The sequence below is a fragment of the Agelaius tricolor genome, unplaced genomic scaffold (assembly GCF_023055355.1).
Source record: "Agelaius tricolor isolate 1412-34295 unplaced genomic scaffold, bAgeTri1.0.p SCAF_3, whole genome shotgun sequence".
NCBI lineage: Eukaryota > Metazoa > Chordata > Aves > Passeriformes > Icteridae > Agelaius > Agelaius tricolor.
Genome location: NW_027269263.1, coordinates 1,074,857 through 1,100,554, shown reverse-complemented (window position 1 = coordinate 1,100,554; position 25,698 = coordinate 1,074,857). Strand labels below are relative to the sequence as shown.

Below are 25,698 nucleotides of genomic sequence, written 5' to 3'. Positions count from 1 at the left end.
CACTGCCAGCTTTCCAAAAGGTAGAAGATGCCTGCTCAAAAAAAGAAAGATTTCCAGAATTTCCCTGACAGCAAAATATTTTTATTGCCCTGCATTAACTTGAGATTAATTAATTTCTTCTTTGCTTGCCTTGCCACTGACCTCCATGGCAGCAATCTTCTGCCTTTATGTACGTACCCAGATAACCCAAAAAAACTGGGATCAAAAAATGTAATAAAATAAAACTGCTGTTGAAAAAAAGCAGTTCAATATTTTCAAATTTTAGGTGAAAAAGGTGGTTGTTTGGGGAAAAAAAATACCATATTTGTGCAATCACTTTTGACAAGTTGCCTTCTTGTTTTGTCTTGCCAATAGCAGAGAATGCAGAGGGCACCATAGTGGTGGAGTGGATTATCTTCTTCTGTAATTATTATTTAATTTCTGCAAATGGTATTTTATTTTTAATTTCCTTCAAAGCAATTTGGGGATATTTTGTGAGAGGGAAATGAAAAGCTCAATAGCAGGGTGGAATAGAGGTGTTCATGCTTTGGGATATGCAGAGCTCAAAGGAAGAACAAGCAAAGGTCTTGGATAGCACTTTAGGATTTGGGAAGCTGTTGGAGTTCTGGATACTGAGAATTTCAGACTTTTTGTGCATATAGTCTCTGCCTCCCAAGAGAGCACTGCATTTGACCCGAGGCCATGAAAAAAGTTTTCAAAATTAATTAATAGCGCTGAAATTACAAGTGTATAGTCGATTAGAAGTATATCATGTCACAAAGTAGAAAACTTAGAGTTTAGGGGTTTAGAAAATATTAATACATATGTGAAGCAAGATGAAAGTTTTTTCAACAGAGACTAGTTCTTATTCTTTACCGTCTTCTTCATAAGTTTAAGTAAAATCTTGTAATTAGGCAGAAAAGTCAGCTTTGCAGACTTTGAGTAATTAGTTATAAAGTGAAAATAATTTAAGTATCATTTGTTAATTAGATAGTTTAACCTTAAAAGACCTTGTAAAAAAAATAGTTACCTATTTTGTGCCCTATTAGTGCAATACTGCAGGTAGCAACAGCACAGCCACCCATTCACCCAGCAATCCCCTTTTTCCTGAAGTTTATATATCATTAATCTGCCTTTGAAGGAACCTCTTGCTTTGTAATACTAATTTCTCAGCTCTTTAAGCTTAGAAGTAGCCCAGAGGATGTTCTCTTTTTCCTGAGGCAGAGGCTGTGTTTGCTAATTAAGCTGCAGCTCTGAAAGACAGGGTTTATCCTTCCTCTGCTGAGTGGTGCAGGGACTTGAGGGAAGTGGAAAACAGCAGCACTGATGGCTCCTCCAGTTCCTCACTGGTTTTAATTTAGTCTAGAGGCAGCCAGTAATTTACAGAGGTTACTGCAGTGCAAGGATGATTTCTTCTCTGGATTTTTTTCTAATCCTCCTTTATTGGATGATAATCAAATCCACCTAATGTCTACAGATAATATATAGACATTTTGTCTTGTTGAAGGTTTTTCCTAACCACTCACTATAGTGGTTTGCTTTTGAAAGGTGTATGGAAAACTTGATATTAACGATTATGGAATATTTTGTAGTCCTTTCTTCACCATGTAAATAAATTCTCACAGCAGTGTATGTAAGAGAACAACATAAGGATGGTAAAGGATAGGGAGACTAAGAAAAATACTGGAAAACATGAATTATTTTTATTTGCAGCTGAAATAGGAGTCTTTCTAATGCCTGGATGTCTTCTTTATTTTATTTTTTTTTCCATTGAAGAAAAGAAAGAGAGAAACTGAGATTTAAAAATGTCAAGGAAATGAATTTTTGGGGGGAATAAAAGTAGTTATATATAGAGGAGGAAAGATGTCATTAGTTAATACAAGTTAGTTGATCATTAGTTTTTACTGTCAAGATTGTTGAAAATGAAAAATGGGAAAAAGAGAACAGCAGCTGGAACTATCAAATGTTCAGGAGCCATCAATCTGTTCCTCTCTAGGACAAAAGGTGATCTGCATGTCTAGCACTAACAGAAACTGATGACATGATTTAAATTTGAGGCAAAAGTCACCGAAATAGAAAATTTTATGTCACTTAGGAAGTGAGTTTTAAAAAGTTTTACAATAAATTATCCTTAAAATGAGTATTTTAAAAATCATATGAGAATAGATCAATATTCATATTGGATGCTAAATCACTGAATAGGTGAATATATGGCAAATTTTGCAGTAGTTATGCCTATAGTAATACTAAGAAGGATTCTTGTGTGAGGAGAGTTCTGGATGATTAATAATGATCAGGAGAGAAAAGTCATTAGGATAATATATTTCTTGTGTAAAAATTAATTGAATTTCATCCATTATTTCCCAGCCACAGCTACTATATTTAAAATTAAATTGTAGAGAATGTAACACATCTGTGTGGGTTTATGGAAGCAAATACCAACTTGTTTTGGAAAATAAAACTGGAGTGGAAAATGGAACACAGTCATAACAGATACAGGCTGTGTATGTTAGGTTTTCAGTATTGAATTAGAGGTATGGAAAAAGTAAATCCAGAGTTTTAATTTCTCTCTCTCATTCTCCCTCATTCTTAAATAATTTCACCACATTCTTCCTGACTTTAGAAGAAAATAACATTTCCAAAGTAAAATCCTTTTTAAACATAAATACAAGCAATAGTAACTGAGCTCCTTTAGAAACATCTGTCATTATCAAGGTCAACTAGGCTGGTCATTCTCTGAGAAAATAGATCAATCATCACTTGGTTGTACTTGAAGAAAGAAAATACAGTCAGTTTCTAAATTCAATTTGAGACAACTTCTAAATTCAGATTTTTTTATTGGCAGATCAAAATCACTGGGGAATTTTGTGGGCTTTTTGTCCCTAAGCATATCAAGAGAACCTATGGCATTTTTGTTGGGAGCTTGGTTTTATACCTTTACAGCCTGACAGATTTTTATAGCTTGGATTTATTTGCAAGCAAACACAATAAAAGATTTAAGACAGTAATTTAAATAGGGAGTAACTTCTTCTGAAGAAAGTAAAAATCCTTTATTTTTGGGTTAATAAAATGACTACAGAATTAAACACAAATAGAACTCAATTTAAAACTTTAAGCTTTTTCTGTTTGCTTGATCACAAGTGCATTCAAGCTATAAAGGTTTTGCAGAGTAAAGTGCAAAATGGCTTTCCCAAGGTACCCTTTGATTTTTATTTTTTTTTCCTAGCCTGGACTATGGACAGAAATCAGTCATTTTTTTAATCCTTTAATAATAAAAAAGAGGGGGTTTGCTGGGTTTCAGAACTACTTATGAACCTGGTAGAAATATCATTCTGTTTCTATAATGAACTCAACCAGAACAGGTCCTCTGGTGCAAAGAGAGAAATTCCGCCTGAACATAGAGAAAAATTTCTTTCCTGTGTGGGTGACCATGCACTGGAACAGATTGCCCAGAGAGGGTGTGGAGAATCCCTCCCTGGAGATGTTCCAGAACCATCTGCACACACTGCTGTGCCCTGTGCTCTGGGATGACCCTGCCTGGGCAGGGAGGTGGGGCCAGATGATCACTGTGGGTCCTTCCAGCCTGACCCCATCTGGGATTCTCTGGTTTTGGTCAGGTGTTCCTCATGTTTACTACATTTATAAATAAGCCAGTGCAGTCTGAGTTAGAAGTGATCACTAAATGTGATATGGTAATATGACAGAAGTCATAATCCTTATTAAGAAAAATATTTCTGATGTTTCCTCCATTTTTCGTTATGTTTTCTCCATTTTTCCTTTATTCTCTATTCTCCTTTAGTTCAGTGCTCAACTCAGAAGCCCTAGAAAAGAATTAGTTTGCCCAAAACTTGGGGGTTTTTTGCCTGCTATTTCAGTTGTCTTAAAACTGTTTAGTTCAAATTCCACCTACTTATGATTTAAAAAGAGACTTTTACCATGTTAATGCCAGTCTTGTTTTTGCACTATTGCAGTCAAACTGCCCCTATCACTCCTTGCTCCTGCAGGGAAGTGTTTATCAAAGTACAACTTTCCACTGCAAGTCTTGCCTCAAGAAATCCTGTGGCTAAGTAGGCTCTTCACAAGAAAAAAAATTCAGCACTTATGCCAATCAAAAGACAAACCAGCAAAAACTCATCATATGAGCTCCCCATACTCTGCTCTTGTAAGGCTGGGACTGGTTTAAAACTGCTCTTAATGTGGAGTTTCGAATGATTAGTGCATGGTGGGACAGAGTCTTTAACAGCTGGAGTCCTTCATTAGATGGATTGTGCTGTGTCAGGAGGCAGGGGAGGGCAGCTGACAAGTGGAGAACCTGATCTGGCTGGGAGAGTGCTCAACTGAAGCTTTTTTGATTGTTTGATGGCATAACAGTGCCACTGCAGATGGAGAATTGGGACAGCAGTGGGATTTGGAGTGGCCTGTTTGCCTTTCCTCAGCAAAGGAAGAGGAAGGGGGAAAATGTCACCTGTAAAGTTGGGGAGAAAAAAACCAACAATCAGAACTACGATGTCTACTTGGAATTCAAGTGGCTGCTCATCAAATTGCCTCTAACAGTCTGACTGGCTGATTGCCACTATTCATGAAAAGTGGCTTTATTTCAGCTCTGAAATATCCCAGAGCAGCAGATCTCCCCTTGAGTTTTCCCATCTGAATCACTCAAATGTTCTCCTTTAATTTTCTCTCTTGACCCTCTCCTTCCCCTCACCTCTTTCAACACCTATTTATCTACATTCAGAGGGATAGTGTGGAAGTAGTTTTCAGTCCATCTCATATAGCCAAAGCACTGCTGCAAAGGGCCTTCCTTAAATTTTGGGAGGAATCAGCTGACAGGGGAAGGTTAGTTGGCTGAAGGCAGGGTAACAGGACAAATCTCAAAGGCATAGTGACAATTTAATGTGACTTCTTTTCAGTTAATCACATCTGGACAGTTAATCACTTCTGGACACCCAGGTCCTGTTAAACCACATTACCTTTGGAGCCTATCACCTCAACCTGGTTCCTTTCTTTGTCTGAAACAACTAAAATCAGCTGACCTTCAAGTTACAGTGATGTTTACCTATTCATTGAGAAGTGAAGAGCTTGATTGCACTCAGGTGTGATCCTGATTGCTTGGACTGGTACTTCATGCTGCATTTCATTCTCCCTCCTGATTTTTTAGAGATGCTCAGTTTACTGTTACTTGTAATCCTCAATTGAAGTTTTAGTACAGTCCTAGATCAACAGAGATGAGCTTTCAATTGGACAGTGTAAATTGTAAATAAATCTTGCATTAATGATGTGGCAACCCATCCTAGGAAAATACCCTTTCATTCCATTGCCCTTTAATGTCTCTTTTTTGTTGGCCATTGAATCCCATCCAGCTCAATCCCATGGGTATTTTAAGTCAGATGTGCTTTGGGGAACTTAGCAATAGGAATATTAATCACTCCCACAGTGCTGACAATCTGTAATGGTTTGAGTGGGGCATCCTTTGATGCTGTGTGGTGTTAATGATAGCAATAATGAGCTTTGCAGTTGACCACATCATTTGCCTTGAAGGATCATTTCAGATAACAAAAAAACCAGAGGTTTTTGTGCAAGAATTGGTTGTTCACACACACAAGCACCATTTTCCTTCCCAATAGAGAAGTTATTTATTGCTAGGAGACAGCAGTTTTTTCCATCCCAGGGATAGTTGTTGATAATGCTGTAGAAAGCCCCATATTTCCAGCCACATATTGTGAATAATCAAAATCTGAGAAATTACTTCATTCTGAGCCAGGTGTAAAATTACAACAGGAGCTATAAATGCAAGAGCCTGTATAATCCTCTGGGTTCATTGGTTCCAAATGTTTTAAGTTCTCTTCTTTTTGCCTGTATTCTTATTTGCATCCTGTCACTGGATTGCCTGGGAGCTGACAGGTGAGCTTCCTGTCTAAAATGCTGATTATATGATTAAAATTACTGATATTTTAATACACCCCATTTTGTGCTTTCTGACTGTATGCTGTGTAACCAGCACAAGGGTTTGTACTCAATTATGACCCCCAAGCATTAAGTGACAGGTGCTGGCAGCATGCCTGCTCCACACTTTTTCATTTTTATGTTTCTTGTGTGTTTTTTCAAAGCCTCAAGCAATACAATGTGTTTTCTGAGTAATTGTAATGCTGCTTTAGGAATAACTTTAGAGCTCCTCAGAAGTTATCAAAAAATTCTCCACCCACCAGCACTGGCTGATGACTGAGCCTGGTTAATAGATTGTCTCTGATCTGGAGTTGCTACCATAGAAGATGGACTATGTGGAATATCATTCAGTAACCTGAACTGGAAAATTAAAGAGAGATTGCAGCTGTGTGATGGGTGAGATGGGAAAGGCTGTTAAAAGAATCCTGTCCTGCCCATATTGCTGCAGGAAATGCTCCTGGGTCCTCTTTAGTAATATGTTTTACAAAACACCCTTAGAAACAATTGGCTCTCCCCATATCTGCACTGATACTTGGGGGTTAAAATCAAAAGGAGCTTACTGTTTAAATCCAGTTTCTGTACCTTGCTCTAGAAAGTGGAAGGGCTGGACTTTGTATCAGATTAAGATGAGTTAGGGTAGATTGAGGCTTAAGGGTTTTTCCATCAGAATGTAAATATTAAAGATAGACAATTTTACCTTGTCTTTGTATATTTTAATTTTTATTTTCCTGATTCTGTTTTAAGCTGAATTCTAGTAATTCTTGTTATTCCACTAGCACTCCAATTTAGCCCAGAGAATACTTGAGAATGTAACTTGTTTCTGTGTCTACTAAAAGCCAAGATATCATTTGGTGCTTTTTTATTTGTTTTCTTTGCTACAACGTGGGCATTCATATTTGTGACCTTCTTGTTTTCCAGCACCTCCCAGATGGCTCTGCCCCAAGTGCACATGCTGAATTTTATCTTCTGCCAGACCCTGGTGAGGTCAGTCGAAGGAAAACAAGGACAGCTCCAAAAGGCTCTGACCCTACTTTCAATGAACTTGTGAGTTCCCTTCACTTCCTTCCACCCTTTCTTGTTTCACAGAATCCCAGAATGGGTCAGGCTGGAAGGGCCCACAGTGGGCACCTGGTGCCACCTCCCAGCTCCAGCAGGGCCATCCCAGAGCACATGGCACAGCAGTGTGCCCAGATGGGATATCTCCAATGAAGGACACTCCACACCCACTCTGGACAATCTGTTCCAGTACTCAATCACTGCACATGGAAGTTCTTCCTCATGTTCAGGTGAACCTTCCTGGGTATCTGTTCCTCCTGTTGCCTCCTGTCCCATTCTGGGTCCTGCAGAGCAGAGCCTGGTGCATCCCTTAGCTTTTCCTGTGGACACTGGCAGACCTGGATGAGGCTTCCTCTCAGCTGTCTCTTTTCCAGGGTGAACAGGCCCAGATCACTCAGCTTTTTCTCATGAGAGAGATGCTCCAGTGCCTCATCATCTCCACAGCCCTTCCCTGGACTCACTCCAGGAGTGCCCTGCTTTTCTGGGTCTGTTGAGCCCAGAGCTGGACACAGCTCTCCAGATGTGCCTCACTGGGGCTGGTTAGAGGCAGGATCACCCCCCTCAACCTGCTGTCAGTGCTTTTCCTAATGCACCTCAGGACCCTTTTTGGCCGTGAGGGCACACTGCTGGCTCATGGACAGCCTGTTGCCCACCAGGACCCCCAGGTCCTTCCCAGCAGGTCACCCATAACCCACACAGGTGCAACTTGTTTTATTTGCTTTGCCCACTCTTGAAATAAAACAACAATACAGCATTTTAGCAATGAGGATGACCAAAATGAAGGAATGTATCACAAAAAGGGACAACTGTCTGTTCTGCACCTTTCTCAGAAGTGAAACAGTGTCTTTTAAGCCTCTCTCTTCAGGAGAGCAGCTGGATTGTTCACAGTGCTCTGTCTCACCCCATAACCACAGTTACATGTTAGCCAAATGAGGCCAAGCATCATTGCACCATAACCCAGCAGTTCTGAATGCAGATATGCACAATAGCATGGAAAGTATTAATTGAATGGTTGCTGTTATTCAAATTAACATTTGAAAATTGGTTGTCACTGTCCTAAATGATAACACAAGAATAAATAGCCAGGTTCTTTTTATGTTAAAATGCCATCAGTTCACAGCTATATATGATTATTTCACACACCACTGAAGTGCTCATGCCTCTGGGGTGAAAGGAAACATTTGTATGGAGAAACATTTATGGCAGAATGGGAAGTGGTATAAAGTGTGTTCATTTGTAAGGGCAGATGAGATTGAAACAGTAGGTGGGATTGGAGATTATAATTATTGCATGTAACAAATCTCCTAAAGATCTCAAAGTAATTTACAAATGCTCTTTCAGCAGGCTATGAAGTAGAAGGCATGGAAAATATTACCACTCCACCCTGTTTCACAGATAAGATATGATAAAACTTAGGTTAGTCAGCAGAGTCTGAGTGCTTATCTCTTAGTTTCTCACTCCTGGAGTTCTAATATTTCTCCTTTCCCACATCTGTTAATTACAAAAGTTGCCTGCTTACACTGATGACTTCCAGCATTCTGTAAGAAGGCTCCCTGAGTAGTATTGCTGCTCACAGCTGAGGCAAATTTCCCTCCCCACAGTACTGCAGTGGAATAACAAGGAAGTAGGCTTTTTTTGTTCTTGTTCATTCTTTTTTTTTTTTTTTGCTATCAGAGTGGAATGAATCTAATTAATCTGTCTAAAGAAATTCCTTTACATTTAAAGGATATTTAAAGCAAAGGAACATAATACAATTATATCATAACATTCATTGTAAGGTATCCAAAATGGGCAACAGATAAGAGCCAGCCAGCAACGCTGGAAGACAATTATCTTTCAAATTGTACTTAGATCCTTTTGAATGCAATGAAATCCAAAATCCTGTCTGCAGTCAGTCAGTAGTCACTGGGAGGAGATTTAATTGTGGTTAACAAGTATTCCACCACCATTAAAAGAAATTCCATGAAAACTTTAATGTCCTTAATCAAAACTGAGAACCTCCTTCCCAGATGCTCAATCTTTTTCACTGGGAAGTGCTAATCACAGTGGGGACATATGGTTCCACTGAACCTGGCCATTTCCAACCCGATGCCTGTGCTTTAGCAGCTCTGCTCCTCCATATGTGATGTCATTCTGGATGCATTTTCTATCCAAGGCTGGTAGACTGAGGCAGAAGCCGCCCCAGGGAAGAAAAAGTACTAAAAATATAAGTCAGCTGTCTCTTAAGTTAGTTACTGTCCAAAACACTGTGTACAGAAATGTTGTAGCCTTTTTTATGAGTTCATAAGTTTTTATTAAATCCAAATGGCTGGAAGGAAGCTGTATATTAATTTCTTTCTTTGTTCCAGACTGAGAAAAATCTGAAATGTGCTTCTCTTGGGTATTTTCGATTTTAGTTTTGTACTTCTATTGCTTATGACTGCCTACAGCAAATTATCAACATTGCAAAACTGCTTTTTATGTTTGTTTTTTATTCGTGTGTGAGAGTGAAGATGCGAAGGTCCAGGAGGGCTGGCAATAAAATGAGTTACAGCAAATGTTTTGGAGTGGCTTTTAGCAAACAAGTCCTTTTCTCCTGCGTCTTATCTGGATTTTGGAATTTGTAGCATTCACAGCAGGAAATGTTATATTGGATTAAGTGGTGGGGGAGAAGAAGAGGAATAATACAGAGAAATGGAATAATACAAAGAGAAAATGAAGGCAGAGCAGCCCCAGTCAGTGTGGTGGAAAGGGAGGAGGGGAACTGCACCAGGAGCCATGGCCACTCCCTCAGCACCATGCATCAAAACTACCTTGGATTAATTACCAAATCTAGGAACTGTGCCATGGCTACCTAAGGAGAAGCAACTGTCCCTCATTTGTGATTAAAATGTCATTAGACTCCTGTAGGTCAACAGTGTTTCTCTTTTTTGGAGCCAGGAGCAGTTGAATTCCAGCCCTAACTGTCCCACTGGTTCACTGCATGGCCACACATAACTCACCTCCATCTGATCTATCTATGTAAAAAGCAGGCAAATATTCTCACTGCACTGTCATTTCAGGACTTAACTGTTCCCAAATTTTGGCAGGTGGCATTTGTTTTATCCACTAATTATTTTTTTTTATCCACTAATCCACTCTAATTCTTCTCCAGACCTTTCTTCTGTCCCTCCATCCTGATAATATTATATACCTTGCTCCAGCTGAATTTGCAATACCATTTTAGAAACAGTTTACTGGGATCATTTGAAAACCACCCACCCTGCTCTGCAAAAGTTGCATTGCTCAAAGATTAAAGGCTCTTTTTGGCCAAAGATTACAAGTTGTTCATTACCCCAGTTCAGTTTCTTAGCATTTACAGATGATATGTGTAGTTTTTGGTGATTTAAAGCAACAGCTGGTACCTTTAATATATTGGCAAAAAACAAGGCAGCTTTCTTTGGTAACATTAGCATCGCCTCAGTGTCAGATCACAGATTTATTCTAAATTGTATTATGCTTACTGTGCCTGTCCTTGCTTTTCAGATTTTCTTCATCATCTCACTTTTATTTCAGTGAGTGAAAAAGAAGCTGTGAAATTTGTAATTCACAGACAATTTGGCAAAATAGGTGCAGTAAACATGAAAACCAAAAAGCACCAGGTGCCAATTTCATGCTAGCCATCCCAAACTACTATTTCCAAAGGTTTTTAAATGCAAAAGGAAATGTTAATCCCCTGGCAAGACCTTTCTTGGTCTTGTTGGTGCTTTCTGTGAGAGTTGCCTGGTGTCCTGTCCATTCCATGCTCCCTGTGAAATTCCTGCAGTTGGAAGTGGAAGTATAGAGGGGGTTCAGCAGTCCAGCCACAGAGATCCAAGCTGGAGGGGCTCAGTCTGCCTTTCCTCCTCCCCAGCAGTGCCTTGGGTACAGATTCCATAGAAAATCCAAGCAGAAAAATGCCTTTTTTTAGGCAGTTTCAGTTTCCCATTGTCCTGAAGTGAGAGAATGTCACCACATTTGCTTTTCAAACAGCACAGAGAGATTAAAACTTAAAGGGTTTTTCCACTGCTACTAAAACAGCAAAAACATTTCCAGCCATACAAATTATAGCTTAAATGGACTTCTTTTAAGGGAGTTTACCTTTCAGGCCTGCACTGAGAGCATTCCCTCACATTTTGTCACCTCACAGGCACTTCAGTCAGCAGATTTTATTGATGCAGAGACTGAAGCATGGGAATCTGTTCTGAGCGCAGCTGACTTTTGTTAGGTTATTGCTCCAGATTGTTTGGGTTTTTTTTTTAATTCAGAAAATACACCATTATAATTTCATACTTAATCCCAGTGTGTTCTCAGAGCATTAAGGTAATTTAAAAGCTATTTTAAATTTATAGGCATTAGTAATTTTTTAAGAGATACTAAATTACTGTCTCATTTATTTTGAGAAGTATCAACAGCACTTCTGGAGTATCAGAAACATCTAAATTTAGTAACTTCCATTTGCTGAACTGGGTCTAATCTTTTCCAGTTTTCACAGGGAAAATTATGAATACTGATTTTTTTTTTCTCTCAAGCATTGCTCAAGACGGGTTCCAGATTTATTCTAAAATAATATTTTTTAATATTATTATGTAATATTTTATATATATTATAATATATATAAAATATATAGACTATATAATATATTATATATATACAACATAGTATATATAATATATAATTATATATAGTGTATATATAATATTATATTAAATATATATTATGTATTATATATTAAAATATTATATTATATATTGATATATAATATATACTATATAATATGTATTATATATAATTTTAAATAGATATTATATATATACTATATAATATAGTGTATATATTATAGATAACACATAACAGATAACATATATTTATAACATATATTTAACACATAATATATAATAATAATATAGATATATATAATCATATAACATAATATATATTTTAAATTATATGTATTTTATATATATTATACTGTGTATATTATATCTGGTATATGTATCTAATAATTGTATAAAATATATATAATTATATATAGTATATTATTATAGTGTATATAACAATTATTATGTAATTTAATGATTTGAAATAATATTTATTTTAAAATAATGAGATCTCACAAGCCTAAGCTCGTGATTTTAAGGTAAAATCTCTTTAAATGAATGAGACAAGGTCAAATGTATTTCTGAGGTAAATTTACTAAGTTAACTGAATTTGGCTCATGGTTAATAACTTACTATTCTGGATAGAAGTTTAAAGCAATTATCACAAAATTGGATTAATCATCGTCCTGTGTGCTGCACTGAAGTGCTTTGCCTGTTACATAAATTAACAAATTTGTGTGTTTTATTCTGTTTCATTGTGTATGATTTCAGATTGTCTATGACAGAGTCCCAGAGCTCCAAGGCCGTGTCCTGAAGCTTGTGGTGAAAAGCAAAGGAGCATTTGTGGGAGCTGTTAACATTCAACTGAGCAGTGTCCAGTTCAATGAAGAAAAGTGGTACCCACTGGGAAACAGTGTAATTTAAATGTTTTCCAAGATGATTCAATTATTTGCCCACTAATGTTTCTTTATCTCATTTCCCAGGGTACATTTTGTCTCAGTTGCCCTTGAGAATAGGCAGTCATCTGCTGAGCACATAGCCTAACATTTCTAACCATTAGGCTGTTGTCTTAGAAGTGCCACAGTTTCCTGCTAGTGTTAGTTTAAGGAATCACATCCTAGCAACATGCAGAAACTGCTTATGACAGCAATGAAGGGCTTGGTTTTGTTAATATTAAATAGTACTGTAAAAATACTGAATCCTTACACATCAGTGTGTAGGGGCTCATTCTTCGCCCATTTATTCCACTGACTGTGTTGAAACAATGCTGATAATGCTGTAATTATCATCACTGCCTGTGATTTCACCAGAAATCCATGGGATGGTTTATATATTTCATATATATTTCAGATGTCCAGCAAATTTCACATTAAATCTTACCCAATCAATACTTTGGTTTTTTAAGAACTTTAAATGTTTTGATACAATGTAACATTTAATCCAGGATATTAATTTGTCATTAATATATGTCATTGTTTCTTTTATTCTGACATCCAAGAAACAGATGTAACTTGGTCATTGGTGTGAGTAAAGAAGAAGGGAAAAGCTAATGTTCATGAATAAGGAGAATATATTGAATGTGAGCTTTCAGTGGGGGATTTATTGAAGATCATGATACCACAGATATTTGTTCAGCAGTCTTCCCACATTGCACTCCTGTGCTGCATAAGGGGCTCAAGTCAATACATGCATTGAATAGACCTCAGTGCTATAAAATATATATTGATCTATTAAATAATGAACATGGGTGGTTCCTTTAAGTTCACAGATGCTAATTATGGGCTCTGTTTTTCTCTAATTTGAGGAAGCACTTATGCACATCTTTAAGCATTTGGCATGTGAGCAGCCACAGTGAACTGTCCATTGTTGCCAGACCCACTGACCATGTAAATAAACCTTTCCAGGGCCAGGGGCACATTTTTAAGGCACAGGAGATGTGTTGATTTGTGATCTGATCTGCTGTAAATTTTAAATTACCATATACTGGACAGATCTGACATTTCTCCTACCAGGTGGAAAACTGGTCAACAGAGGGGTTATAATCCCAGAAGTGAAGGTAATTTCCTTCTTCTCCCAAAGGACATTTACATCAGTCTTCAGAATATAAAGCTGTATAAAGCTCCTGAAGTGGGGCTTGGACTGTTAGCTAGGAAATTAAATAAGCTGAGTTTTTCTCAGATCAAACCAATGGACTTAATCAGGTTTTATCTGAAAATTCTTTCCCCAGTCAAACTGGTGCACTAAGATCCTCCTCAGTAAGGGGAGGTGAGGGGAACTCTGTTTGAATATTAATATTATGAGTCTATTCAGAGCTGTAAGAAACTGTAAAATATTTACCACATGCAAGGGACATTGGCTGGCACACAGAATATCATCACTACAAAGATCTGGACACCGAAATTTTATGTTGTAGGCTCTCCTGGGAAACATATCAAGTGCCTTGTCATTCAAGCACAGAAAACACACGGAGAGCAGCTTACAAAGTTACCAAATTACCTGACCTTACAGTTCAATATTGATTTTAGATTCCTCTTAGTCTACTGTCTCAGTTTCCTTATTAAAACTATAATGCAATTTTCTAATAGTGCTATTTCCTGCGACATTTTCTAACCCTTGTTTACTACATGCCCTGATTTTCCATTTTAGAACAACATTAAATAAAAGAGCATTAGAATAGCAATAAATAAAAAAAGCATTACAACGCATTATCTGAACGGTCTGCAAACTTAAGCCATAGTGTTTGATATTAAAGGAACTTGTCAATATAACATCCTTTTTATTAAAAAAATAATATTTGAGTAACAAATCTGCCATTAATTGTGTAATTAACAAATCTGCCATTAGTCTGTAGTCCTGTGGAAGGCCAACAGCACTTCAGTTCTGAAAGGAAAATGAAAAATTGTGTCTTATGGACAAGAACTAAAGATAGCTCTGGTAGGCAAGAAGGTGTCCTCATGGATCTTCACACACATATAATCAACCCTGGCTTTTTCTAAAATTCTCTGGTTCTCCTCAGAGTACTGTGTTTCCTGAGCTCCCTGCTCCTAGGAGGAACATGGTTCTTTACAAACCAGCCCATGAATTTTTTATCTTCCTTTAGCAGCAGCAGGTTCAAGACTAAGCTAAGGAAAGGTACCAGTGCTAGCATATGATTTTTTATGATTTTAAGAAGTACTTTTTTTTCCTCAAAACTATTTTTTGAGGTAAGAAAATGACAGTGGGCACTAAAGAGGAATAGCCCAATCAGAACCCACGTTTTACAAATTTAAAGGGAAGGTTGCATGTGTAATTTTTCCTGTTCCCTTGAAAAGGTACAATGGTAAAAAATTTTGTTCAATACAAATAAAAAGGTCAATTTCACATCCTCATATACTAAAAATTAGCATTATCTCTCATATATATTGGACTATCATTCTCACTCAATAATTAATCATAAATTTGAAATTTGTTCCAAGTGACATTAACTGAATTTTAAAAATATCCAAAACTACTCAGCATTTATGAATTGTTTCTAAATAATGAGAGAATAATAGAATCACAGAATGGCTTGGGTTGGAAGGGATCTTAAAGATCATTTCATTCCAACCCCTGCCATTGCCAGAAACACTTTGTAGGTTGCTCAGAGCCCCATCCAACAGGCCTTAGACACTTCCAAGGATGAGGAGTCCACAACTTCTCTGGAAACCTGTGCCATGGCCTCACCACCCCCACAGAAAATAATTTCTTCCTAATATCCAATTAAACTAACCTTCTTTCAGTTTAAAACCATCCACCCTTGTCCAATCTATGTGCCCTTCTACTGGAAGGTTCTATAAGGTCTCCCTGGAGCCTTTTCTTCTCTGGGCTGAACAGCTCCAATCCTCTCAACCTTTCCTCACAGCAGAGGTGCTCCACACCTCTGATCATTTTCATGACCCTGCTCTGGACTCACCCCAAAAAATCAACATCTTTCTTGTGTTGGGGGCCCCAGAGCTGAATGCAACATTCCAGTTGGGATCTCCTGAGAGCAGAGGGGGAGGGTAAAATCACCTCCCTCGGTGCTGTTTTTGATAGCAAATGTGAGCTATTTTCCCCTTTTTCAATCAGTGGGAACTTCCCTGGCTTCCCATGACTTCCCAAGTGTGATGGATAGCAGCTTAGGCCAGTTCCCTCAGGACCTGTGGATGTATCTCATCAGGTCCCATGTGTGAGAAATGGATCTGTAAAGGATTCTCAAAACCTGACTTGTACATCTCTGTGTGCAAACTCTGAGATAAAGTGTGCTGACTTAGGAAGGCCATGGAATAGAGATGACATTGTTGAGAGAGAGATTGAACTAGAAACAAGTTTCAAAAGATGGCCTTGCAAAAAGACCAGATATTTTGGAGAATTAGAACTGTGAAAGATGCATTGCAGCAAGACCACTTAGGATAAAAAAATAGATGATTTGGGTTAAAAGTATTAGCAGCATTGCGTGGCAAAAGCTAATAGGCTGAAAAACCTTTATAAGGTATTGTAAGCAGGAAATAGGGTGGCTTCTGATAGAATGGCATTGAGTTTTACATCTCATGTCTCACTCTTCTACAAGACTGATAATGGAATAAAATCTTTTAAAACACCTCTCAGTTACCCCATCTCTGTAGAGCTGGGATTTTTCAACACTTGTGCATTTCAAAGCTCCTTAGGTTTTCTCAAACTCAGTCTTCCCCTACAGAAAAATAGCCATATGGCCAAGGACAGTAGCCCTTATCCAGAACATCCCTTCCATCAAAGTCCCATTGGCTTCACAAAATCATTGAGAATGTGCCAGTCTGGAAATCGGGCCGCTGGGCTCTTGGAAAGCCAGAAATGCTACTTTATTGAAGCAGGGGACAATCCCCCAGAACAATTTCTTCTGCAGAACATCACTAATAGAACCAAACATGAGCAAACAGCGATGCAGATTTCAGCCTGGTTCCATATTTGGACATCAGTGGAATGTTACGGTAACCTGGAAATATAATGACACCTTATTAGTGTATTAACCACAAGCACAGATTATAATGGAGTGGTTTTATGATCATCTACGCAGATAAGGCATAATTTATGATTCTCTAAATAGCTCTTTAAAATAAAATGAAATTATACAGCACTTAAACACCATTTGTGCTGTTTCTTCCCATATATATATATATATACATATATATAGTATTTCGATTCTGGTATTTTTAGTGACAGAGTGAAAAACTCCAGTGTTTTTAGCCAAGTGATATTTAAACATGGGCAAAGGTTACAATGTAATACCCAAGGTTAGGTGCTGCACACATTGTTCTGATAGCAAATGAAATCAGCATGTGAAACAGAAGTGAGGGCACCTACAGAAAGGTGTTACAGCAGCTGTGCACTGTCCAGCTGAGTCAGAAAAAAAATGAAGTGTAACATCTTCTGCCATGACATCTTAAAAAGTTGATTTCATATGAGTAATTCACTTTATTAGAGATAAGTCATGCCATCAGAAACAAAGTGTTCTTCTAGCTGGTTGAAGCATTTGGAGAAGCTGTAGTTCTCAATTTCAAACATAATTCACTTACCTGCTTAGAAAACAAAACAATCTCTTCTTTAAAACAAAACAATCTCTTCTTTAAAACCCCAGTCTGTATGGCTTTTTATGACTAAATGTCCATTATTTCATAATAATAAACAATGTCACTTTTGATTAAAAAATATTCTGTGTTCTATCTATGTATATATAACTCCAGCTATTTCAGTAAGTCTCTGTTTTGTATCAGCATCTGTGTTTTCAAAACTGCAGTTGTCAAAGTCCCTCTTTAGGTGTGTCTGGATGCCTGTGGAGTCTTTAGGGCCCACATTTACCTGGGTTTGGAATTTCTTGTTTCTTTTATACAGGATCATAAAATTGTTTAGGCTTAAAGCCTAAAATTGTTTAGGCTTCACCTTGTGAACCAGAGTGTGGCACTAAGTTCCACATCCAGTTGTTTCTTGAACACCTTCAGGGATGGTGATTCCACCTCCTCTCTGAGAAGCCCTTTCTAGTGCTGAACAACACTTCCAGTGGCAAAATTCTCCCTGATGTCCAACTGAACCTTCCCTGGCACAGCTTGAGGCCATTTCCCCTTGTTCTGTCATATTACACATAAGTTCCTCTGGTATTTAAGGTTCAGATTCTGGGCAGCAGATATTAAAGCTGGTTTCTGACACTTTTCATTTGAGATCAGTTTTTAAGGCATGCACACAATATGTGGAAGGCTTGGTTGATTTCCTATCCAAGGACTAAGATTAATTTTGGAAGACTTGTGTGTTTTGTTCTAGCCCCTATCAAGAGGATATTCTACAAAGTGTCCTGAAAGAAGTAAAACTTTTTTTTTTTAATTGAAATTATTCTATTTTGCATTAAATAATTAACTACTGAAGGATCCCATGATAATAGAGGTAATAATTGAGTTCCTGTCCTGTATTAGCATTCTCCATGGCAGATTCATTGGCACAGGGACTGTAACAGAGTACTCCCCTCCTATTTGCCTTTAACCACCCAGGTTGAGATTTTTTCTCAATTTCAGCCCCTCTGAGTATAGCTACATAATCACTACATGGAAAATCAAATTCTGCTACAGCTGGACAGCAAACATTCCTCCCCAGTAGAGTCTACAAGTAGTTGGGAGTCTGTTGCTGGGGAAAGGAAGGCAGTATGGATATAGGTTTGAATCCTTTCAAAAGAAAATGCAGAGGAGGGAGGAAATGGCACAACTTTTTCCCACAACCTGACAAAGAAAATAAAAAAGATGTAAGCACTGCTCAACTTTTGGAAGGAACTTGCCCTCAGGGACACCTCAGGGATACAAATCCTGGGGACTGAGGGACAGTCCTGTAGCACAGATTAAAGCAATTGGAGTGCTGAAGACTAAGACTGAAATCCTAGCTCACCCTTCAGCATTTTAGGCAGTTCTTCCCTTGTCTTCTTCTTACCTCTGCAAGAACATTATTTTCCCATTTCCCTGTTTAGAGAACCTGAGTACCTAAAGCAAAACCATTGTTCCAGACCAGGTTTCAGAGGTCTCAATGGCAAGCATTTCAATAAATGCTTGCAATAAATTTTGACATTATTTATCATTTCACATCATAGAAGCATTTTATTAATGGCCTCTGGGCAACCTGATGGCAAATTACTTTTTTTTAATGTTGTGTTAAGGGGCAATTTGTTTGGCATCAATTATAGTTTTTGTACCTAAACTCATTCCCTAGCATTTTGAATTACTCCACTGGAAATATTTCCTCAAAAATCTACTGCTCTTACTTTTCCAAAATATGAATATCTCATTTGTGACCAAAATTAATCCTTTAGAGACATTAAGCCACACTGAAAATTTGTACCTAAAAAAAGCCTCAATTAATAATTTTACAAGCACTTGTAAGCAGCAGTGCCTGATAATTGAATTTGTCTCAGACATTGTGAATTGGTGGGTTTTCTTTCATTATCCAGAAGTATACAAATAAAAGGAAAGTAAAAGGTTATCAGTGTAAAAATTTATGTTGTAGAAAAACAACTGAGCTCTAAGAGTAATGTCTTTGTTCTTGTATAACTCCTCAACCTCAACTAAGAATCACAAGCAGCTTTATGACTTCCAAACACGAGGGGAAAAAAAAGCCATTTAAAAACCTGTTAAGCTTAATAAAATAGCTCAGTGCCTGTTGCCAGCTCCAGTGTTTTGCCTTCCCATCTTTATTCTCTAATAAAAGCTGTTTGTTTTGTCAGAAATAGCTTTGGAAAGCCAGTGTAGTAAACAGCCATTTTACATAAGCCTTTCTCCTTGGCCTATTGACTTCTGTGTCTGCTCTTTATGTTCAGCCTATTCATTACAAAGGTTCCAGGAACTCTACTGGCTTAAAAAAAGAAACTCCAGCAAGAAAAATGCCATCTTTTTCTAATTTATAACCATTGTTCTCCACTCTGAAAAGTTGGAAATAGGTTACCTGAGGGAGTTTTGGTGGTTTGTTTTGTTTTAATTCGGTATTGAGTTTTGAACTTATCTGAGTAGGAATTGCACAAAACTGCTGCCTTCATAGCATTCTGACTAGTCTCACTTCTTGCAATGAATTAAAATACCACCTGAGCAGTTTCCATCTAGAATGGAATACTGCAGTGGGAATAATCACCTGTCATTAATACTGCTTTGATTTCAACATCATGGATTTGCATCCAGAGAATACAATTAGTTCAGAAAACAGAGAGTGCCATGTATTCATTTAGTTACACAATCTCCCTCTAGAAAACAGGCATGATGCTGTACTCTCTCAATGCTACAGTAAAAAGCAAAGCTTTGAATGTTGCAGATTTTTTTAAGCTGTTATAGATGGTTCACATAAGAGTATTACCTGTATTCAGGCACATCACAGGTAAAGTGTATTGGCCAAGGAACTCCTTGTTGACCAGAGACACCTCATCCTCCACACAGAAGCGTATCATTGCCAGCTCTGGAACTTGGATGTTGAAAGAGAAGGTTTCATTCCATTTAGGGCACAAAGCTAAGGAAAAGAGAAAAGAAGCAGGATTCAAATGTGATTTCTTTTTTTTTTCTACTCAGTAACGGAATTATTGCACCTGCTATCACTAGTCTGAACTGGTAAAGAGTCATTCTTTTTCCCTAGATATCTGTGCCCATTTAAATAAATAACCAGACTCCCACTGACTGTGAAGGTGCAAAAGCCTAAGACAGTTGGTGTCATCCCTTAAAAGAGAGCAAAATTGGCCAAGGATAGCCAAGTTAAGAACTTCTGCTCAACCTAAATTTTCCTATAGCCATACCAGTTTCATGCTTTTGCCAAAGCTTCTCCTTTCACAGTGAGTAAATAAATTCAGGTAGTAAAACACTCACTTGACTAGAAAGACAAAAAAATAATGTGGAACAGAAAGGGTTACTTTGTCTTTAGCAATGTTTGTACAGAGAAAAGAAATTCAGGGGCTGATTTAAAATAGCAGCCCTCAAAAAAAAAAAAGAAAAGAAAAAGGAAGAATAGAAGACAGAGGTACAGAAAAAGGGAGATCAGAGGGAAGTTGTAGTCTGAGACATCAAGAAGATCTATATTATACAGATAAGGGAGTGCTCAAAGACAGCAACAAAGAGTACACAGTTCACCTGTCAAGCAATTAAGGGATTACTCCTACTAGAAACTTCAAATGAGACAAGTGATGAAGTTACAGCAATTGCTTAAGAAAAAGGTCTAAATTTAACAATTTGTCTATTGGTTTAGGCTGGGATAAGATTAATTTTCTTCATATCAACCCCTATGGTGCTGCATTTTGGATTTTTAACCCAAACAGTGCTGATTACACACCAGTTTGAGCTGTTGCTGAGCAGGGCTCACACAGTGTTGAGATTTCTGTCTTTCTCACTGTGCAAAGCAGCCTCCACATCCCAGTGAGGGGGCTGGGGGTACCCAGGAAGCTGGGAGGAGACACAGGTGGGACAGCTGACGCCAGCTCAGCAAAGGGGTGTTCCTTAGCAAGGGTGGCATGCTCACAGCTGGGGAAAGGAGGAAGGGAGGGCATTCAGCGTCTGTTTTCCCAAGTAACGCAAAGCTCCATAATGAAGCCTTGTTTCCCTGGGAATGGCTCTACCCCTGCCTGCCCATGGGAAGTGGTGAATGAATTCCTTATTATGCTTTCCTTGTGTGTAAAGCAGCTTTTACTTTACATATTAAACTGTCTTCTCAACCCATGGGTTTTCTCATTTTGGCCCTTCCAGCCCTCTTCCCATCCACCTGGGGGAGAGCAGGCAATCAGCTCTGTGGGGCTGAGCTGCTGTCCAGGATGAGCCCACAGAAGTGTGCAAAAAAAGTTCCATCTTCTTTAGAAAGGGAGAGTGTTCTCAGCTAGGAGTTTGTGCTTCCTTAACCTACCAGTCTAGAAAAATGGCACTCAGCATGAATTTCTGCTATAGATTTTGTGCCAGGAGATCCTAGTCTAGAGAGAAATAATTGCATTTTCTATAACAATTCCTTGGTGATTCCTTATAAAATGTTGTTGTGCTTTGTTCACAGCCAAGAGAATCAGACTGCTGCTCACCATTGCTTTTTACAACACTAGATCTCTTTTTGGCTTGATCCTCTGGCACACCATAGATTTCTATCTGCACCGTGGGGTCAGCTTTGTTGGTCTTTGACATGGCACTGGGTGGTAACTGATGGCCACTGATCAGCTGGAAAATTAAAGTTATATTGAAATAACTGTAAGAATGAACTATTCACAGCCATATAGTAGCCATAAGAGAAATAACTTTCATAAGAAATTATTTTAAGTATATACCAGACATAAACTGGTGTATTAAAGACATATTAAATACAATGGAATCAAGAATATGGATTTCATCTAATTTAAGTTGTTGATAATTTTTTAGAAATATTGTGGTATATATTTATATAATATATTTTTAATTAGATCAGATTGCTCCAAGCCCAGTCCAAACTGACCTTGAATAGTTATAGGGATGGGACATATACAACCTCTCTGGGCTGCCTGTGCCAGTGTTTCACCACCCTCTTTACAAATAAATGAATATATAAATAATTAAATATATAAATAGATAAATATATATGTGAATAATAAATATATAATATATATGTCACTAACTATGTGTGTATATATATATACACACACACACACACACACACATATATATATATATAACTGATGCCATATTTTAAACAATAATTTTCATTGGTTTTTTACTCAGTAGCTGCACATAAAAATTCTATATTTTGTTACCATGCAAAATAATAACATTGGAGGAATCAGTCTACAGTGATTTCCACATAAATGAGCTCATGAATTCCAGTCTGTGGGGAGTGGATCAGCATCAAGACCCACGGTGACATCTGCATTGTGCTACAGGGTGTGTAGCAGACTCCCTCACCTGTGCCTCATGTCTTACACAGTAACACAGAAATTCCTCATTTAGTGAGCTTCCTGATGTTTTTCTCCTTAATTTAGTTAGCTACCTGGAAATTTTGTCTCAGACTGCCCTGTAATCTGGCACCCAGCCTAAGAAAGGACTTCTGAAAGTCACAACATTGTCTGCTTTCTATCTATATTTCAGGACACCTAGGAAAGAGTAAACATCTGTGCAGTAATCAGCTTTTTAGAAATCAGTGTATGAAATGTCTTGAGAGATATATACAAGCCTGCAAACACAGCTGCAAGATATGACCCCTGATCCTGGTCTCAGGACTAAGCATCATAAGAGTTTCTTATTCCCCTGTCAACCACCCAAACAATCACAACCCACCAATTCAACCTTTTGCTTAGGTATTTTCTGTAACACCTTGTTCAAAGAGAAGGTCTAGTCTGAAATATTGAAGAGCAGAGCCTTGGCAAACACTGATGTCCTTTCTTCCTAGGGAATAGCTACAGCCTTCACCAGGAAGCTTTGCAATCCCTGATGGGCTGCCCACTGAGGACCTGGGAGATTCCTTGCCATGTCCTGAATGCTTTTGCCAAGGCCTGCATGAGCCATTGCTAGAGCCAAAGTTTCCCCTGGAGTGGGAAAAGAGTGAGTTCTTTTGAGCACACTAGGACACAAATACTACATAAATCCAATCCATGTTTGAGATCCAAGGTGATGCAGAGACATAAAAATTGTTAGGCTGAAAAGACTCTTTATGAAGCACCTTGAATATCTCTATTTGTGCTTCAAAAGCTCCATGCCTCTTGATAGGAATTGTGGCACATCAGATTGAGGATAATGAATTCAGTAAAATCAGGCCCTATGTGACTTTTCTGTTCTTTATTCACTCATTCTGAGAGATTTGCCCCCTAGATGTTTTATATCTTTGCTTTCAGTTTAGTCATTTGTCCATTCATCCAGTTAGTAACTTTTCCAGCAGAAGCTGCTTTTCCTTTGACTCCTGCTCCCAATTCCTTTTGTCTTCACCCACCATTTCCTGGTTTTTGCTGCTGAGAATGAATGGGGCTCTCTGTGCCCTTCATTGCCTCAGCCAGTGGGATGCCACTGCTCCTCTACCAGCCTGTAGTCTCAGTCTAAAGTCCTCAGTCTAAAACACTGCCTTTCTCTTCTCCAGCTCCTTCCAAGCTCAGACACTTCTTTTGCATTGACAATGATTTTTTTCTGTCTCCTGCATTACAATTCAGGGTTTCTCCTCATCCTAATTCCAGCTTCATCCAAATTAGGGCTACAATAAGTGATGTATTTGCCTGGCTGCCTGAAATCATCCAGCAATGTCTTTTCACAATTGGTATGCTCCCTGTCAGGACACTAAAATGTTCTTGATTAGGTGCGTGCATTATGTAAGTATTTTATAATTGTCACTAACTATTGTTTTATCTCCACTATTTATTAGTCTGAAAGAAACAAAATAGCAATTACACACTAATTATATGCTAATTAAATAGCATTTATGCCAGTGGTATTCTGTGTATTCAGAAATATTACTTTTTCATTGGGAAAAGGGAGTTTTCTAATCAGTGAACAATTATAACAAATCTACTTTATCTCAAAAAAAAGGGCTTTTCTAACCATTTATTTGTAAATGACATGTATTTCTAGTATTTTTGGGACGTAAATCACATTATAATTTGGGAGAAGTAGAAATAATTCAAAGACTTATTAATTCATCCCTCCTTTCACACTTATTTATCCCATTTTAGGATTATAAATAGCCTTTAATATATGCATAGGAAGATAATGAGACTTAAAAGAAGCCTAAAGCTTCCTATCTTATCTTTAAAAAATTTCCATTTCTCAATTAGCATTATAATAGTACACGTGGTATTATTGATATTGAAAGAAATAACACCCAAAGTGCACATTTGATTTCTGTGTTTTCAGCTCAGTTTCCACAAGCACAATTAACTGGTCCATTTGTCAGCTCCATTATTCATATTTCTTTATACAGCATCCTGAAAAATCATGTATTTTTAGAGACTCTTAGAGGCTCTGAACTCTTACATATTTTTAGCAAACATAAGTGAGCTACAGATTGGAAAGCACCCAAGCAGCAGTTGATACTAAATGAGAGTTTTACCTTTCTTGTTGAAAATATTAATTCCCAACAAACAGGAATGAGAATAAAACGGAAAAAAAATAGATAACAATTGCATCTGAACTAGATAACATTTGTTTTCCCATTTTTTATGGAACAAAGCAACCCTTCAGTAATCTTACCCTTATTGACAGAGACATTGGTCTGCTGTGTGCTCCCACATTTCGGGGTGTAAATGTGGTATTGAGATCCCTCAAGAATGCAGGTTTCAGCACATAGCCACAACCACCATTGTCCAGGAATTTTCCAACTTGCAATTCCAAGAATGGGCCTGGTGTTTGGAAGTTTAAGGCCACTGGAAAATTAGATCAATATTGATTTTAGTGAATTAAGTTTGATAACATTTTATAAAACAAATATTTTTTAAAAAAGCAAATGAGCTTAAGGTATCTATATCTCTCAATTCATGTGTAAGATCCTGCTATTTCCCTTAAATTAAGTAATACTCAATTGCTGGAATCTGAAATGTAAGGAATTCTCAGAACTTTGGGCCTCTAAGCCAAAGCTTAGAATTAAAGATTCAATTTGAGACCTTGGAAAAAGTTTCCAAATTTAAGTTCTAGAAGGGAGAATGTGGATTTATAGTTTAAAGCAGAAACACATCAAATTAAGAAGAAGAAAGTTTAGAGTTTTAGAGTTTAAGATATAGAAAAAAATAAAAGTAGTTACAGAGGTAAACCAGGAGTTTAGAATACAGTACTGTAAGTTTATATGTTATAACATGATCAGCTGAGAAAGCTTCCAGCTTACACTGTAACATGAGTCCATAAGATGAAATATTTAAGGATTAGGTCAAAAACATAAATATCTTTATTAACAGTGCTTTATTAATCAATAAATCCTTAAAAGGTCTTATAACTAGGAGTCTTGTAACCTTCTAAATCATAAAGATGTGAGCTGAACTCACCCTTCCTATTTACATAGATGATAAGAACAATAAATCATATCAAAACAACTCAGAAATCCCATCTCTAACTCATTCAAAATCCCTTCAAAAATCCCCATATTCATACACCCATAATTATTTGTGCACAAAAGCAGTGCGCTATTTAGAACTGCATCCCATTTTAAGAATTACCCTATAGATATT

At 37.6% G+C, this 25,698-nt stretch overlaps 2 protein-coding genes across 3 annotated transcripts in view; one reads left to right on the top strand and one right to left on the bottom strand.

Moving 5' to 3' along the window:
- The window catches only part of PIK3C2G (phosphatidylinositol-4-phosphate 3-kinase catalytic subunit type 2 gamma), a 194,332-nt gene extending 177,074 nt beyond the window's left edge, over positions 1-17,258 (top strand). The window contains exons 31-32 of the mRNA XM_071422100.1: positions 6,841-6,966; positions 12,348-17,258. Of these exons, the coding sequence (XP_071278201.1) occupies positions 6,841-6,966; positions 12,348-12,500 (279 nt within the window). The 3' untranslated portion in view covers positions 12,501-17,258. The remainder of the gene's footprint in view (positions 1-6,840; positions 6,967-12,347) is intronic.
- Positions 16,463-25,698, bottom strand: part of PLCZ1 (phospholipase C zeta 1) — a 45,227-nt gene continuing 35,991 nt past the window's right edge. For both annotated transcript variants that reach the window (XM_071422102.1, XM_071422101.1), the window contains exons 10-13: positions 24,731-24,903; positions 21,616-21,748; positions 19,926-20,075; positions 16,463-16,545 (exon numbers count right to left, since the gene is read on the bottom strand). In XM_071422102.1, coding sequence (XP_071278203.1) covers positions 16,463-16,545; positions 19,926-20,075; positions 21,616-21,748; positions 24,731-24,903 — 539 coding nt within the window. The remainder of the gene's footprint in view (positions 16,546-19,925; positions 20,076-21,615; positions 21,749-24,730; positions 24,904-25,698) is intronic.